Source organism: Protobothrops mucrosquamatus, unplaced genomic scaffold (assembly GCF_001527695.2).
Source record: "Protobothrops mucrosquamatus isolate PMUCROS unplaced genomic scaffold, P.Mucros_1.0 scaffold504, whole genome shotgun sequence".
Taxonomy (NCBI): Eukaryota; Metazoa; Chordata; class Lepidosauria; order Squamata; family Viperidae; genus Protobothrops; species Protobothrops mucrosquamatus.
The window spans coordinates 291119-308289 of record NW_015386820.1 but is presented as its reverse complement, the minus strand read 5'-3'; the positions used below and the strand labels follow the sequence as shown (position 1 = coordinate 308289).

At 36.1% G+C, this 17171-nt stretch overlaps 1 protein-coding gene across 1 annotated transcript in view; it reads left to right on the top strand.

Moving 5' to 3' along the window:
- MPDZ (multiple PDZ domain crumbs cell polarity complex component) overlaps positions 1-17171 on the top strand; it is an 83238-nt gene that overhangs the window by 40732 nt on the left and 25335 nt on the right. The window contains exons 22-31 of the mRNA XM_029284300.1: positions 1166-1207; positions 4926-5030; positions 7610-7702; positions 8390-8567; positions 9739-9849; positions 10663-10746; positions 13779-13880; positions 15604-15623; positions 16213-16430; positions 16894-17090. Of these exons, the coding sequence (XP_029140133.1) occupies positions 1166-1207; positions 4926-5030; positions 7610-7702; positions 8390-8567; positions 9739-9849; positions 10663-10746; positions 13779-13880; positions 15604-15623; positions 16213-16430; positions 16894-17090 (1150 nt within the window). The remainder of the gene's footprint in view (positions 1-1165; positions 1208-4925; positions 5031-7609; positions 7703-8389; positions 8568-9738; positions 9850-10662; positions 10747-13778; positions 13881-15603; positions 15624-16212; positions 16431-16893; positions 17091-17171) is intronic.

Genomic DNA, 17171 nt, shown 5'->3' with positions numbered 1-17171 from the left:
TAATCAAAAAATATTATTAAACTAAATCCTGAATTGCCTTCTAAAAATTAAAGCTTAGCAGCTGCTCCTTAAAACCAGCAATGCAATTAGTATACCTGAAGAATATTCACCTTTAATATCTAAGCAATGGAGAAACTTGATGGAATATTATGGCATGAAATCACCTTTTGGGGGGAAAATAGTTTGTTAGATGAATGGGAGGAGCAAACGGCAGACAGGATCAACCCTTTATTTCCAATTAATAGTAGCATTAGAGTGAGAAAGAATTGTATACTGATCCGGGTGACAAAAGGGCATTTAACACCTTTTTGAATCTATTGCTTTGCTGGATTTGTGGAAGACACAGTGATAGTATTTGCATGGGATTTAAATTACATAATTTTTGTTCAGGCAGATCAACTAAAAAAAACATTGGAATTTTATAAATTAAGCTTTGATCTTTTACCTCAGGTGACGAGAAATATTTCAATAGTGGAAAATGGTGAATATAGAAATTATGATACATAACATTAAAACAGAAGAATTATGCTTTCTCAGTATATTTTTTACAAATATTAGGAAGAAAACTGTATTTTAAGTCTCTCTCTCTCTCTCTCTCTCTCTCTCTCTCTCTCTCTCTCTCTCTCTCTCTCTCTCTCTCTCTCTCTCTCTCTCTCTCTCTCTCTCTTTCTCTCCTTTTCTTTCTTCCCTTCATATATAAAGATTTTTTTTCCTAAACAGAAAAGCAGATGTATAGCATCATCAGGATATATCTGTCTTCACTTCTCCCTGCACCTTACATTTCTTTAACAATATCTAGAGACTTTTGCTTTTAGCAGTAGTTATAACAGCTGCCTCTAACATCTGCCAGATAATTACAGAGCTGATTCAGAATTCACCTGCCTTAACCGAACGTGTGGAGATGAATCTCTGATCAAGGAATAAAAGATTGATTGCGGTTGCATTTTTCATGCTTGTTAATAATCATTGATATACACTCCAATAAAGAACAGATGCTTTCTGATGGGAGGTGTGGATAGAATAGAGGTGAAGAGGGGAAAAAAGGAAAGTAAGCAGGAATGCACACTTTTAAATACGTGTGTATGCATCTCTCATTGAGTAGAAGTCACTGACATTTGTTAACACTATTGTAAAAAGATGCTGCGTCGTATGCTTCACATTCTAGATCTTCTCCAACACCTGCTGATGATCAGGGCCCCTTTTATGTGTGAGTATTGGCGATTCAAAAGCTCATTATAGCTCTGTGTTCCAACTTGTCTGTTCATTCATTCATGCTTTCATAACATCAGAAATAGCTGGGATGTATCCAGATATAGGTACTGCATAATATACACAGACACACAGATGCTTTCACCCAATTAAAACCTATTACTAGATAAGATTACCTGATTAATTATTCAACTATATCAAATCCTTCAATTTGTAGGTATATTTGGAGCTCTATGATGAATATAGCTTTAATTGGTTAAAAACATGGCATTCATCTTTTAAAGATAAGTTTATAGAAGCCAGGTTGATGGTTTAGATTGGAACAGGGAACTTGCAGAGCAAAACTCTCAAGCTTCACCCAGGATGACCAGTGGTGTGAGATGTTGGGAATTATAATTCAGTAATTGCTAGAGGTACTCAGGTTTTGCACCCCATCTTATTTCTCAAACAACAATGTTTGCCAAATATCAATCAAATTTCCAACTTCTTTTTGTACCTAAGCAGTCCGGTTAATATGTGGATAGGGGAATGCTATAGAATCCTTTCTGTGTTCCTTTGAGATTCATGCTCAAAGAAATGCAGGCTGTAAATTATTTAGGATGCAGTCTTGTGGGGAATGATGGGTTGTGCATATCTTTGGAGTTGAAAACAAAAAGATATTTCAGAGCATGCAAGATGATGTCCTGGCCTGCAGCTCTTTAAATCAAGACAACTTTTTCTTAGGCTCATACAGTATATGTGAGATCCTGGGGAAAGGGTTGGCTGCTTTAAAGAATGACAATTGTATGTGTCCCTCTACACACTTTGAAGCACCTTTTTGCCTTTAAATTTTAAAGGAAGACTAATACTTAGATTTTCCATTCAGTGGTCAGAGAGAAAATTTGGATTTTGGAGAGGAAAATCCATTGTTGGAAACATCAGATAATCTACTTGCCAGGATTTAGTCAGGAGATGTCCTGGGAATCCAATCTATTAATCTACCAGATCCAAAGGCGCCCTAATTGTCCATTAACTAAGGTCATCTACACAAGCTATGGAGCTGCGAAGGGATAAATTTCCTTCCTTTGATTTAAAAAAGGAGAGAAATCCATCTTTAAACATCCATAGTGTAGAAACAAAGCAGAAATATCCCTGTTTCTTTGGGATCTATATTTCCTCCACGTATCCATCAGAGAAACAGATATCTTGAAGCTGTTTCCACCGTTACAGGTGGATGGCTAAAATTGGGCACAGCATTTTCTGGATTAAAAGTGAAGTCATGTTTTATTCTCTTCCTTAAAAGATACATATTTATTCAACAGTTGTTAGAAAAAAGTTAATTTCTTGATAGCTCTTATTAGCTTTTTGTTTCAATGTCCCACCATTTTTGTTTGGGATTCTTTTTCCCCCCACAACAGCAACAATATTTCTGTAGATAATTGTAGCACAGGTAACTCAGAGGTTCCCCATTTACCCGTTTCGTCTCATAGTTACAACATAGAATAGGACAGAGGTGTCAAACTGGCGGCCCGCGGACCAGATGCGTCACGTGCAGGCCACACCCACCCCAGCTTCGCAAAGGCAAAAAACATGGCGATATGTCACAATATGTCACAAGTCTGGCACCCGTGGAATAGGGGAAGAAAGAACGTTTATGGACTTTTCACACTGCTAAGCTTACAGTGGTGGATACACGGAACACAGCTGCTTGATTTTCAAGGAGTACTTCAGCCCTTCTCATGCCAGATTGTGAAACTCCATTTCAGTTTAGAAATCCCAGCATCCTTCATATTCCTGATGCTATAGTATAGCTTTTCAGATTTCATATGTCTGGGTATTATACTATTTGTTCAATTACCATTAGTTTAAGAAAAATCCAACATTTATATAAAGGGAAGCATCAAATTCCAGCGCATTCTTCAAGTATTATTATGTTTTCAAGTTGCTTATCACTGACACAGCCATGTACTGATGTCTGGATTAATCTCACTCTTGTATTTTCAGTAGTGCTTACCTTTTCTTTTCCCTACGCTGTAACTAAATGAATCTTAACTTCATTATTAAAATGGTATTGTGGTTTATTTTAAATGTGATCACAAATTTCTTTATTTGGTTTCTTTCCTATCATAGTATACATAAAACATCTCCGCCTATTAAATCATGCATGTGGTTTATTTCTTTGTTGCATGATACATAATATTTACATCCCTATCTTCTCATTTTAAGTTGATGCAGGATGAAAATTACTCTTGTCTTCACTACCTTCTGAAGAATCAATGTACAATCAGTTTAATCCTTGATCACTTTAGATTAGTAGTGTCTGCCTTGCTAGCTGTGAATTCTGAAATTTCTCATTTAACAGAGAGCCTTCTTTCTATAGTTCCTTTCAGCCAGCAGGAATTAGAATGCAGTTCTGCTTGCTTGGCAGTTCTGCAGCTATTTCCTGCTTAAGCCAAGTGTTTTGGGAGTTACAATGAATATCCTATATACTGCAGGGAAATGCAGTTCTAATAATACAGGTATTTCTTATTTAATGACAACTATTGGGATTGGCAACTTGGTCTTTACATGAAGTGTTTGCTGGTTATGATCATTTCAGTTTCCCTTTGCTTTTCACAAATGTAAGGATTAATTGTAAAGTAAAAGGAGGCAGTCAGTAAATGTGGACTATGTGTAATGATTTTTATTTCTGAGCTGCCAGAGAGTACTTTTAATTTGTTTTCTTTTGGTTTGGTTTGGTTTCACCAGTAAAAACATTGTTGAATGATACTAATTTAATGTCATTTTCATTCATAGCTTTTTATAGCTTTTTAAAGTTCATAGTCTCCTTCACTATTACCTTAGTTGCATTTTGCTTCTTTTTAAATAGCAAATGTTTTAAAAGAATGATATTCTTTCAATATGTGTCATCATGTCTCTTGGGTACTAACTAATACTTTGCTTCCTTTATAAGGAACTGCGTAATCTGGGGATAACCTTCATAGAAAAGAGAGGATATTTTGGCTTAAATTGGTATCTACAAATATTTCACATTTATTCATTGCCTGTCCAAAGTACCCAAGCTGAAGTCCAAAGAATAAAATAGCAATAAAGCTGTTTAAAATATTACAATGTCACCAAAAATTCTAGTTCAATTAACAGTTAAAAACAGTGTAAAACAGGAAGTTTTAAATTCCTCACTTCACAGAAGTGAGGTGTAGCTATAGTGAAATTTTTGAATATCCGTTCTGTTATGTCTATCCATTCACTAAGAAAGTTGAAACTTTACCAGTTTAATTTGAAAAATAAAAAAGTCACTTACAGAACCTCTTAGCTGGTAGGAGGAATAATAGATGTTTGCTCAAGGTTTCCAGATTCAAGAATGAGGGAAAGTTAGAGGACTGCCTTTAATCAAAAATAAACATTATTAGATTCAGTTAAGGAAAAGACACTGTTTCTAGACAGTGAAGTTGCAATGTGTTTGTTTCACAGCACAGAAAGCACATTATAACTGATACGATATTATATGATTATAATATAATACAGTATGTAATGCAATGCAGTGCAATACACATTGACTTGCATGGTTTGCATTTGGTGCATTCCAAATACATGAAAAGGAGGCTTTCTGGATTAAGAAGAAGATATTTGTGCAATGCCACACTGTGAATTATAGCCTTAAAAATCTCTGTTGCTCAATACTGAACTATATCCAGGCATCTGCAGCTTTTAATTTCATGTTTACTTTTGTGTTGCAGCATTAGCTATGTGCCAGCAGAGCAATTAGAAGAGTACCAAGCCAACGTAGGGCAGCAGCCAGAAGGAACAATGCCATTAGATGTTTTCCCTTCACACACTGTGAGGTAATTTAGAATACTGTACTACTAATAAAAACAACTCCTTTTGCTTTAATTCAATCCACCCATGCATTAAAAACACTATCCATGAATGGATGAAAAAAAACTGTATTGATATTGATTGGAAAAATACAAATTTGCTTGTTCTTTCTTTGTGGGAGTAGAGGGGAACGTTGGGTTATAAGTATTTATTTTAGATAAGGGAACAAAAAAGTTTAAATGTAGTCAACAGAATATGCAGGCTTATCATTTGTACCCCAAAGTATACTGCTCACAAAAATAAAGGGAACGCAAACCCCTTCAATTCCATGGTAAAATGTTCCCTTTATTTTTGTGAGCAGTATATTTATGGTATATTGACCCTCAATTTAACAGTATGACTGGGAATGGGGGTGTTTCTTATTGCCAATTGTTCATTAAATTGGAGAATATATCACTGGAACTACCTTTATTCATCGCATGATGATGCTATTAGGCAAATTAAGTAACTGCATCAGTTTATTTGAATAATAATGATGTTATTCAAATGATGTACATTGATACGAGTGATGTGAATCACTTCCAAAATTTAGTCTGTTTCATGCAAAGTCCATTTTATCAACATTTCTGTAATGTCCTGGCTACTAGTTAAGCTGGGACTTCAGAAAGTGTTCACACTGTATTGACTTGAGATGAACATAACACACACTGATGTTTTGCCTGACATTATCTGTTAGAAAGAACCACCCAATAAATTCCCAACAATTCCACTTCAAATAATCAAACTGTTACTTATTTTAAATGAGATGTATGGAGATAATTTAGGTCTTTCTGTGGGATCTTGCAAACCTAATCGCCATTGAAATTGCCCGAAATATCATTTTACTGGGGGGGGGGGCAGGGGTAACGGGTTGTTACCGTGAATGTAAGTAATTAGCATAGTTGTATAATTGCTGCAGGGAGTGGGGAGATATATCAAAGCCAAAGCATCATTAGTTAAATTCATTGTTTGTTCCACTTTATGGAAACTAGACAATTATAAAGCCTAGTTTAATCTCAGTAGGGACACCATATGTTTCATTTCACCTTATTTCCCTTCCCCATTTTCTTCAGTACATATAGAAAAACAGTGAATTCATGCTAAATGGCCTGTAATATGTGTGCAGTTTCTAACATACCTGCCCACATTCCCCTGCTCCTTTTTATGCACTGCAATGAAAGTGGAACAGATGGTATGTCCTGGTTCATGTATTGTACTAAGCCTTGATTTGCAGTTGGTTTTACCGATTATGCTTAGCCATAAATGCCTAATTGGATTAATACAGTATGCTAAATTAAAATCATGCAAATTACAGTGAGGCTTAGCATAGCATCTACATTCAGATTAGATGTATTAGAAACTTTGATGTAATCCCAAATTATCGAATGGAGGCTCCTGCCTTTGAAAGGTTTTCTGGGGCATAAAAATTGTATTTCTTCCATATATGGATTGAAACATGAAGAAGAATGTGAACAAAAAGTTTTATTAAGCTACTGTGGGTTTGTGTTTTGGGAAGCACTGTCATCAGCTTAATATATGATTTAGTCTGAAATTAGGTGAGATATAGCATTTGTCTTTGTACTGGAAGAGAAATCTAGTTGCTGTTCTGCAAGAAGTCTCTTAAAAGGACTGCGTATAAATTAAATATATATTAATTAATTAGAAATGTTTCCTTGGAAAATTCTGTGAGTGGAATCCAGTGATATGGTATGTTTCTCATTATTTCTCTCTCAAAAAAATGGAACTCTCCCTGAGCAGATTTTTGAGGTCTTTCAGAGGGCTGTATGGAAGAGTGAAAGAAAGCAATCCTGTTGTGTGAGCTGATGATTTTTCCTATTATATAAGATTATGGCTAGAGGGTAAAGATTAGTATTTCCCATTTTCATTGGAACTCATTAGACTGTATTTTCCAACCAGGAAGACCTGGAGGAACGTTGTCCAAGGGGTCACGATGGGTCGGACACGACTTCGCAATTAACAACAACAACAACACCTTCCTCCAAACCTCTGAAAAACTTGTTCTTTAAAATCTGACTTCTATAAAGTGTAGCAAGCTTCCATTGAAAAAAACAAACAAACCTCATCTCCATATATCCATATAACATTGGAAATGTGTTTGGTCATGTATATCGAGGCGTTTGATATTTGATCTCAGCCAATATCACATGGCTTATATTTAAAAAGACGAACAAGGCAATATGCAAATAATACAGATGTTTATGAATTTGTATCTAAGTTTTAATATTGTTTGCGCTGATAAATCTCAGGATGTATCAATCTATTTATTCTGTCCTTGCATAATTTCATGACTGGTCTAGCCGGTCTTATTTTTTTTCTCCGTCCAATGATCCTTTACTGTTATTGTTGCCTTATTTGCATCCATCTTGTTGTCATTGTTATATTATTATCCCCCAATACATGTTTCTGTTCGTTACAGGTTTTTAAAGATATATTGTGCTAATTTACCGGTTCGTCAAGTTTTTCACATGTCCCAAAATATTAAAAGAACTGTTTTGGGGATCATAATAATTTCTTTTGATACAGAGTAAAATTTGTTTACATGCAGAGAAATTCCAGAACTACCAGAACGCGAAGAAGGAGAAGGAGAAGAAAGTGAGCTTCAGAACACAGGCTACAGTAACTGGAATCAACCAAGACGGTGTGTTTCAGAGCTAGAGCCCAGTTGATCAGTTTTAAAGTTTTAAAAGAGAATACATTCGTTAATGACTGTTCAAATTTACCATGGCACTGAAAAAAAGAGACGGATGATCATTTTTCACATGACCCTTGCAGAGTCGCTGTGGTGACATGATCAAAATTTGGATGCTTGGCAACTGGCGCTATTTATGACGGTTGCAGTGTCCCGGAGCCATGGAGCCATCTTTTGCAACCTTCTGACAAGCAAAGTCAATGGGGAAGCCAGATTCTCTTAACAACCATATTATTAATTTAACAATTGCAGTGATTTATTAAGAAATTTATTCGCTGCCCATCTAGTTCAAATAACTCTGGGTGACTTAACAGCATAAAAACATTAAAGTCATGAGATATAAAATGACAAATCAAGTAAAATAAAATCATTTAACACAAGATAGAGAAGGAGGGAGCCATGTACACGGGGAGGGAAGGTGGGATTGACTTTTAATTAGTCAACCACAATAATAAAGGGAGGATAAAAATACATAAATAAAAATAATTAAATAAAATGTACCTCACGAACAAGCCCTATAGCATGCGGCTGTTTTAATTTTAAGCATCTAGTTTTTCCTGTTTAGTAAAACCCTTCTTCCTGACTATAATGCACCTCAGTCAATACAATTTATTTTTTGTTGATTTGTCATTGCAGGGTTGAGCTCTGGAGAGAGCCTAGCAAGTCTCTGGGAATCAGCATTGTTGGTGGGAGAGGTATGGGAAGTCGTCTGAACAATGGTGAAGTTATGAGAGGAATCTTCATCAAACACATCCTTGAAGACAGTCCTGCTGGCAAAAATGGAACCTTGAAAACAGGAGATAGAATTGTGGAGGTATTATGTTGGTTTCCATTTTTTAAATGGGCTTAGAACAGGGGTGGGGAACTACGGCCCCTTTATGACTTGTGGACTTCAACTCCCAGAATTCTTGAGCCAGCCATGCTTGGTCAGTAATTCTGGGAGTTGAAGTCCATAAGTCGTAAAGGGGCCATAGTTCCCCACCTCTGTCTTGGAATGTAATAATGTTTTTGCACATTTCTGAGCAAAACTTTATTTTTGTAAGAATCTTTTATAAGAATATTTTTTTTGTAAACAATATTTCATAGTTTTTAAAATGATTTTATTGGGAGCTGCCCAGAGTTTGAAAGATGGGTGGACATGTTTAAAATAAATTAATAAAAAATAAATACACCATATAGCGCCATCTCACTTTTAAAAGTAACCGATGTTATTTAATTGGAGATGTTACCTGCCTGAGCAGGGGGTTGGACTCGATGACCTCCAAGGTCCCTTCCAACATTATTATTATTATTATTATTATTATTATTATTATTATTATTATTATTATTATTGTTGTTGTTGTTGTTGTTGTTGTTGTTGTTGTTGTTATTATTTGCTTACAACAGTGAAACACAAACACAATCTTGATTTGAAAGGATGAATTATTTATCATTCATTTCCAAAGGTGTTTTATAGATTATGCCCACTGCCACGTATTTTGACTCTGAAACATTTACTTAGAGACCAATGGACAAATATGAGTAATATGAATTTATCATACAAAATGATGTATAGAATCCACTGATTTATGCCAAAGACTGATAGTCTTGAATTTAAGATAATCCTAGATTCCAAACAAGAATTAAAATTATGTTATGTTTGAAGGACAGCCAGTGAAATCAGTCTAATTTAAGCTCCATATCTGAACCACTAAAGATACAGATTAAATTCTCTGACGTAAAACAATGTTAAATTATAACTTATAATAATAACTTCCATTCTCTTAGTGTATCCTGAATATTGCAGTCTGTTGACGATGTCCATGCATAATAATATGATTTTGCTAAATAATGACATACTGCATAGGAGGGACTGAAATTTAGAAGAGTGTGGCTACAGAGTTTTGTTTGTTTGCTTATATAAAATAGAGAAATAGGTATAATTTTTAGAAGTTTATTTTTAGCTACGTGTACTCTCATGTTAATCTTAGGCCTTACATTTTCAGGTGGATGGAATAAATCTCAGAGATGCAAGCCATGAGCAAGCTGTGGAAGCCATTCGAAGAGCAGGCAACCCGGTAGTCTTCACGGTACAGAGCATTATAAGCAAACCAAGGGTAAGCGTACGAAGTAAGAACCAACATATATGCATTCAAAGTTAAGCATTTATCCCAAATTTTGCTAAGTTGAGGAGAACTGAGGCTTTGCTTCCTAAATCTTATATCATCTACAAAGCTAAGAGCAGAATTAGTTGAGGTTGCAGTTAGTCCTTGATTTTGTGGTAGCCTGAAACACTTCTGATTGGAAACAGGAAATTGCACTCCACAGGCTATCCTGTTTAATCGTTCAGAAAGTTCATGAAATATTTACCTGCTATAGATCAGGGGTGTCTGATTCCAAAAGTTGAAGTCTACAAGTCTTAAAGTGGCCACGGTTGGACACCTCTGCTATCAATGATAGAGTAAGGTTTTGAGGATTTTTCCGCACTGTGTTGCTCTGGAGAACATAATATTACTAATGTAGCTGAGATACTACTTACTATTCCAGATCTGTATGTAGCCCATTTTGATTTCCACCCTGTTAGCCATTCCTGCCAGAAAGGAATTGGGATCTATGCAGAGGCTAAGCAATCCACATGAGGCTATATATTTGAAAGATTACGTGGTTGCCCAAATAACGCCTTCTTTTTCCTTGCAATTTTTTCCTGTACTTTTCATTTTGCTCTTAAGCATAAATTGGGAGGGAGAGAAGTCTACAGTGCAGAATCACTGAACAGCCCTCCATAAAAGGACATGGCTTTCAGCCACTTTGCATAGTCATTTTAATATTGTTGCTTGCATCCCTTGAAACTATACTTCCTGTATGTAGATTTTTTTTTTTGTAACTCGCATGTTTGATTTACTGGGTCTTTCATAACTCTTGTTTCCCAGCCAATATCTCTTTATAGCTCTTTAGCATCCTCTGCTCCTGGTGGGCAGAAACTTAATAATCCATTTTACCATCAGTCATCACAGGTAAATAGCATGGATAATCCTGTTGAATGTTGGTGATTTGTATGCAGAACTAACAGGAGCTTGTGAATTTGCCGTGGCATGGGAAAATATATTTTGCTTGCTGAATGTTGGTGATGTAGAAATGGTGCCTTTAGTTTGTGCTCTTTATCTGAAACCCTAATAGCTTCTAAGGGGATTTCCAATGTTTAGTCATAAGCAATCAACCTGAAAGCTAGCTGTATTTTCTTTCATGAAATAAAAAAGAAATAAGGTAACTTCACCGGCATAGATGGCTTCTTCATCCATTGGGGAGAGTTAAAGCATTGCTTTAACGATATGAATGTTTTTCTGTTGATCAACAAATTTTAGCAATTAACAATTCTTATTTTGCTTATACACGATAAAAGTGGTTTATTCTGTTACATATGGTTATGCACTAAATGTATAATTTAACAAGAGTGCAACAAATGCTCAAGCTGTTTTATGGTGGTTCAGAGCTATTGTAATAACAGAAATTATCATTTGTTGGACCCATCTGCCTGTGAAATTTGAGCTAGCACTGTTAGTGAAAGGAGTTATATACTGTAAATGCTTATGGGTGCTTTCTGATTATTTCGAATCATAGAGAGGTTCTATATTTGGTAAGAGTTTTGTAAATAAGGAATGATTAATGCCTGCCTGCATGCATGTATGTCTCTTGTAATCCTATCATTCAGTGTTTATTACCTTCAGTATGTGCTTTTAGTGGTTCCACTGAAATGTGACATGTTTAAGGCGTCTTGAAATTATTCAAGTTAGGGATTTCTCTTTTTTAAAAATATGTATTGTTCAATTCTCTGAAGAAAGGGATAATCTGGTTTATTTCCTGAAACCTGTTTATACACAAGGCGAAAACCTTCTGCTGTGAAGCAGAAATCTTTTTTTAAGGCCTACTTGAGCAGCACAGAGAAGGAAGTTTCATGTAATAATATGAATTTGCAGAGTTCAGAGTAGAGCATTAGGTGGTCTTGGGCAGCAGCACAATAAAAGAGTCAAAGAAAAAAGTACTTTAGCTGAGCTAAATGTTGATAGTCCCCAAAAGTGACCTGATGATTTACTGCTATTTACTACAGTTATATACATATAACTGCAGAATATACATATAAGCAATATCAAATAATGCTGTCTGCTTTTTTCTATATAAGTGCAGCTAAGCTTTTTTTTCCCTGCTCATTTTAATTATCTGGATTTTTTTTTCAGTTTTGTGTTAAATTCAACCTTAACATACATTTAAAAAATATATATAATTTGTTTATTTATTAGATGTATATCCACCTTTTGTTCAGAAGCTCAATATAGTGCACATTATGCTTCACTTTGATCAACTTCTTTCCTATTGAAGGATAAAAAGATTAGGGAAGAGTGAGCAGTTGCTGGTCAGTGTCCCTGCCTTTTTTAAATATATATATATATATTATTCGGGAGAAAACCCGAATAACTAAAGACCTACATACAAACACCCGCGAAAACCTCAGAAAACATATATATATAAATAAATAAAATAATGGTTCTGGCCTGTTATCTGAAAGCTGACCTTCTCCCCCCAAAAAGTATTGCCTTGAAAATAAAGGGAAATATTTTAATTCAGTCTTTGAGGTAAAGTGGACTGATTTGCTCAGAGACCTTTGCTGTATATCAGCAGCAATAAACTTCTTATAAAAAAGTTTCTATTTGGAGCTTTTTGGTTCTCTTCATAAAGAGAAAGCATTGTCTAATCCCTTTTAAGAGGCTGAGGGCTCAACATTCTCACCAGATGTAGAGCAGGTATATGTTTGTTAGTGTATTTCTTTTGAGAATGGAATGTATGTCTAGATAAGGTGGGATGTATGTTAGGTGTGAGGCACTAGAAACTTACCAGTTGAATTGCTGCTTGCCATCTTGTCTTAAAAACAGCGCTCCAAACATAGTAAGAAATTGCCCTAAAAGTACAATGTAAGAATAAACAACAATCTTAAAAAAAGAAAAATGTGCAGAAGTTTTGGGTATCAGGCTTATTACTTGCCCTTCCCTCTCATGTTTTTTCCCCCCAAAATGGTAGGCAAATAAAATGTCTGTTTCCTATATTTTAAAGCTATAAATATATTATTTGCTGAAAATTACGGAGTCGTAGAATGAGCTCATTCTCTCATTCTAACCTTGTTGAGTTTACTTTCTTCATCTCTGTTCCTGTAGTGTGCAGTCTTTATCCCCGGTGAAGAAATGTGCTAAAATTCTATTTAACCAACCTATTTTGATCTTCATTTTAATAAGTCAGAGCAGAACAAGTAACAAATGTGCATATTTACCCAGATAGGTGAATCCAAGGGCTTATCTACATCCTGGATGGCACAATCACCTTAAACAACAGAGCAGCATTTTTGCTTTATTAGGAAAATTTCAGCATAAAAATATTTTTCTTATGATTCATAAAGCTCAAAAAATCTAACGGGAATAACAGTATTAAACTATTAGTTTAAGAAGAAATCCCTATTTCTGTGTGGTACTTGCAGTATAATCACTTTCACAACAGGTAATCCTCAACTTACAACCATTCATTTAGTGACTGTTCAAAGTTACAACGACACTCCAAAAGTGACTTATGACTGTTTTACACACTTACGACTGTTGCAGCACCCCTGTGGTCACATGATCAAAATTTGGGCACTTCACAACTGGCATGTATTTATGGTGTTTGCAGTGTCCCTGAATCATGTGACCACCTTTTGGAACCTCCTGACAAGCAAAGTCAATGAGGAAACCAGATTCATTTAACAACCGTGTTACTAATTTAACAACTGCAATAGTTCACTCAACACCTGTGGCAAGAATGGTCGTAAAATGGGGCAAAATTAATTTAGCAGCTGTCTTATTTAGGAACAGAAATTTTGGGTTCAATTTTGGTTGTAAGTCGAGGACTATCTATACGTAAGCTACCATTTGCTACTGGGCAAATGCTGATCATGCATGTGTGAATGTGCCCTATTATATGTGTGTGTTTTGATTAGCAAGTTCCTTTCTGTTTTTATTTTTTATAGAACTTCCCCATGTCTTACCTGCAGTCCAACCCTTTCACTAAGCCTCCTGCCTTCAGCAGCACTAACCCTTTTGTTGACCCTCTGCAGTTCAACACTAACAAGGTTGGATTATGCCCATGTGTTTGTGGTGGACTTGGTGAATATGTGTGTATCCTTTTTCCCTTCCTTTCCTAGACCCTCATTTAATAATATTAATAATGTTTCATGTGCCAGTGGTTTGTTGGAAGTGAATATTCTCCATATTGAAATATGGCCATCACGCTCATCCCTCTCATCTCCTCCCATTGATTAAAGAATGGGTGGCCTAGAACAGTGGTGGCGAACCTATGGCACGGGTGCCAGAGGCGGCACTCAGAGCCCTCTCTGTGGGCATGCGCGCCATCGCCCCAGTCCTAGGCCTTCAGATGGGTTTTATAAAATCTTTTAGCTTTAGGCTTCCGCCGCTGTGTGCAAAAAAAAAAAAAGGTTTAGTCAATTTCAACTTCTCGCGGGGAAAAAAAAAGATCTTGCAAAGTTGGAATTGATTAATTGAACTTTTTAGTCCCACCCAGTCTGCCGTTACCACCGCAGCCACGCCCAGCCAATGGGCCACACCCACCCAGCACTCAACGATGCATAAGTGGGTTTTGGGTTGCAGTTTGGGCATTCAGTCTCTAAAAGGTTCGCCATCAATGGCCTAGAACTAAATTATGGCATGGAGGTAGGAGAAATTTTGATAGGGTCTGATCTATCAACAGATGATGGTAGGTCTTGTTGGAATTTTAAAAAGTTCGGATTTTAAATGTAACTTTCTAACATGATTTGGGTTTACTTAAAGGGGAAATTTAGAGCTGAGTTAATTGGCAGAATGAATGGAGTCCTGTTACTTTTGAACACTGGACTTTGGAGCTTTTGACCAAAACATGGATAGAAATATTTTTCCCCTTCCACAAATCCTGTTAGGCTTGTAAAAAGTTAACCTAGCAAATATTGACTACAGCTAGTTAATGGTACAATCTTATTCTCATGTATCCGGAGGTTAGCATTAAAGCGACCGTAAACAGATGTTGGATTGATTGTAAGTGAATTGTTTGTGCAGTTAGAAATAGAAAGTTCTGTTTTTACAAGACCAATTTAGTCTAGTGGTTAAAGCACTAGGCTAGGAACCAGGAGACTGTGGGTTCTAGTCCCACGTTAGCCATGAAAACGACTGGGTGACTTTGAGCTAGCCTGTCATTCTGGGGAGAATAGGAGGAGGAGAAAGGAGTATTGGGTATGTTCACAGCCTTGAGTTCTTATAAAAATAAGAAATGCTCCCCATATTACCCCTGAATAAGTCAAATTATTCAGTATATATCCTCATATATATTAACATTTCTGCATTCCCATCCTTTACTTTGACCCTCTGACAATTTCAGAGGCATCATCTTTGCCTTCTAAATATATCTGCTACTTTAGTACGAGCGTAAATAATGTTCATGCCATACCATGAAGAATTCGGGAATTCCCATGACTAAATGTACATCTGATAGTATTAATTGGAGAAAGACATTGATGTCTCTTTTAAGACATAACCCCCCTTTCTCAGCAGTTTATCCAATTTCAGACATTTTATTTCCGTTCATTTCTTAAGGCCTCTCCACACATTTTCTTGAGGGCATGGAAATCAATTTCCAAAGTAAGTTCTGCAAAAGGCATCTTTTTTAGTGATTGATTGATTGATTGATTTAAAATTCCCATAAGAAGCACTTCCAATGGTGTACCCAGTTGAAGGAATGCCGTCTGTGTGAAGCCAGTTAACGTATGGCATCCGTTTTGCCCTTCCTTCGTGCAATCATTCAGTCAGTTTATACAGCCACCCATCTCGCATCAGTGACTCTGAGCAGCTCACAAAATTAAAAACCACAGTAAAATATATTAAAATACAAATAACCATAAAACCAAATTAAAAACCATCAACATGAACAGAAAACATTTATTTTTCCATTTGTGAAAACAAATTAAAAAATACTTCCTACTGATTTGCTTTTCCACAGCAGCTCTTCTCTGCCATCTCTTAATACTATAGTATGCAGTATGCACTATTTATAGTAGCATCTGTCCGTCCATCATGGGATTCCCAAGAAGAACTCTTGATCCAGGCTAATGCAATGTCTCTATCAGATTTCACCCCCATTTACAATGTCAGAGACAATTTTTTTGATATAAAACAATGCAAAATCAAGAACATAATGATCTTTTTAGAGGATTCCTTCATATTCCTTAACGTGTTCCTCTTTGTCCAGTTTTGGAACTAACATGCAAGGTTTTTGTGGTATGTAGGCTGAACAGACATTTATCTTCACCGAATTTGATTTGCAGTTTCCATCTTGTTTGCTTTTTTATTCCACTGTTGCTGTGTATTTTAACTTCAAAGTCCTGGGTTTTTCTTTTTCATCATTCCATGCATTTCGAGTGACCTTAATTCCTCTCTGCCTTCTCAAACACTGTATTTTCCTTACTCCCCACAGGCATCCAGTCAGTCAGATTCAGAGCCAGAAAAAAAATCATTCTGTAATCTGCCTTTGCCACCTCCTTCGGTATTTCCAGCAATGAGCGGTGAAGTTGTGCTGCAGTCCTCTAACAATCATCTGGAAGATTTGGATAAGGAGGATGAGTTTGGATACAGCTGGAGTAAGTAACTTCTTTGTCTGCAGTGTGATGTTTTCAATAGTTTTTCTTTAATTTGCTTGAGTAGAATCTGTGGTCACATCTAACAGCTTTGTTGTTTCCTTGTGCTGTAAGCATTCAGTCTGGGCCATAAGGCTTTAATATAATTGTGCTTCGTGTGTAACGCAGGAATGATTGTGATTGTTATTAAAAATACTCCTAAAAGTAGCATATAAATATAGAAAGTATCTTTATAACGAAGGAAGGAATGATGGATAGATTCTCACTTTCCTGTTTTAAAAAATGAAGCGGCTGGGAGCCTGCCTTTTTCTAACTTTGGCAAGTGAATAGAAACATATATTCATTCTTTTTGTAATGTTGAGTTGATGTTGGGACTATTGAATTCCAAAGTTGCAGTTCCTTTACAATTTTCCAAGCTCGATTTTGACTTCGCCACCCATTTGAATTTTGCTCTCTTTATAATTAGGGAAAATCAGTCACCAGTATGGCAACCTGTCAGGAGATCTGCACATGATAGAACTGGAGAAAGGGAAGACTGGATTAGGACTCAGCCTAGCTGGGAACAAAGACAGATCCAAGATGAGTGTCTTTGTAGTGGGCATTGATCCAAATGGAGCGGCTGGAAAAGATGGCAGGCTGCAGATTGGAGACGAGTTACTGGAAGTAAGTGTCTAATAGACTTAAATGAAATATACTGACCTTAAGGACAGAAGAACAATTAATTCAAAACAATTAATGGGTATA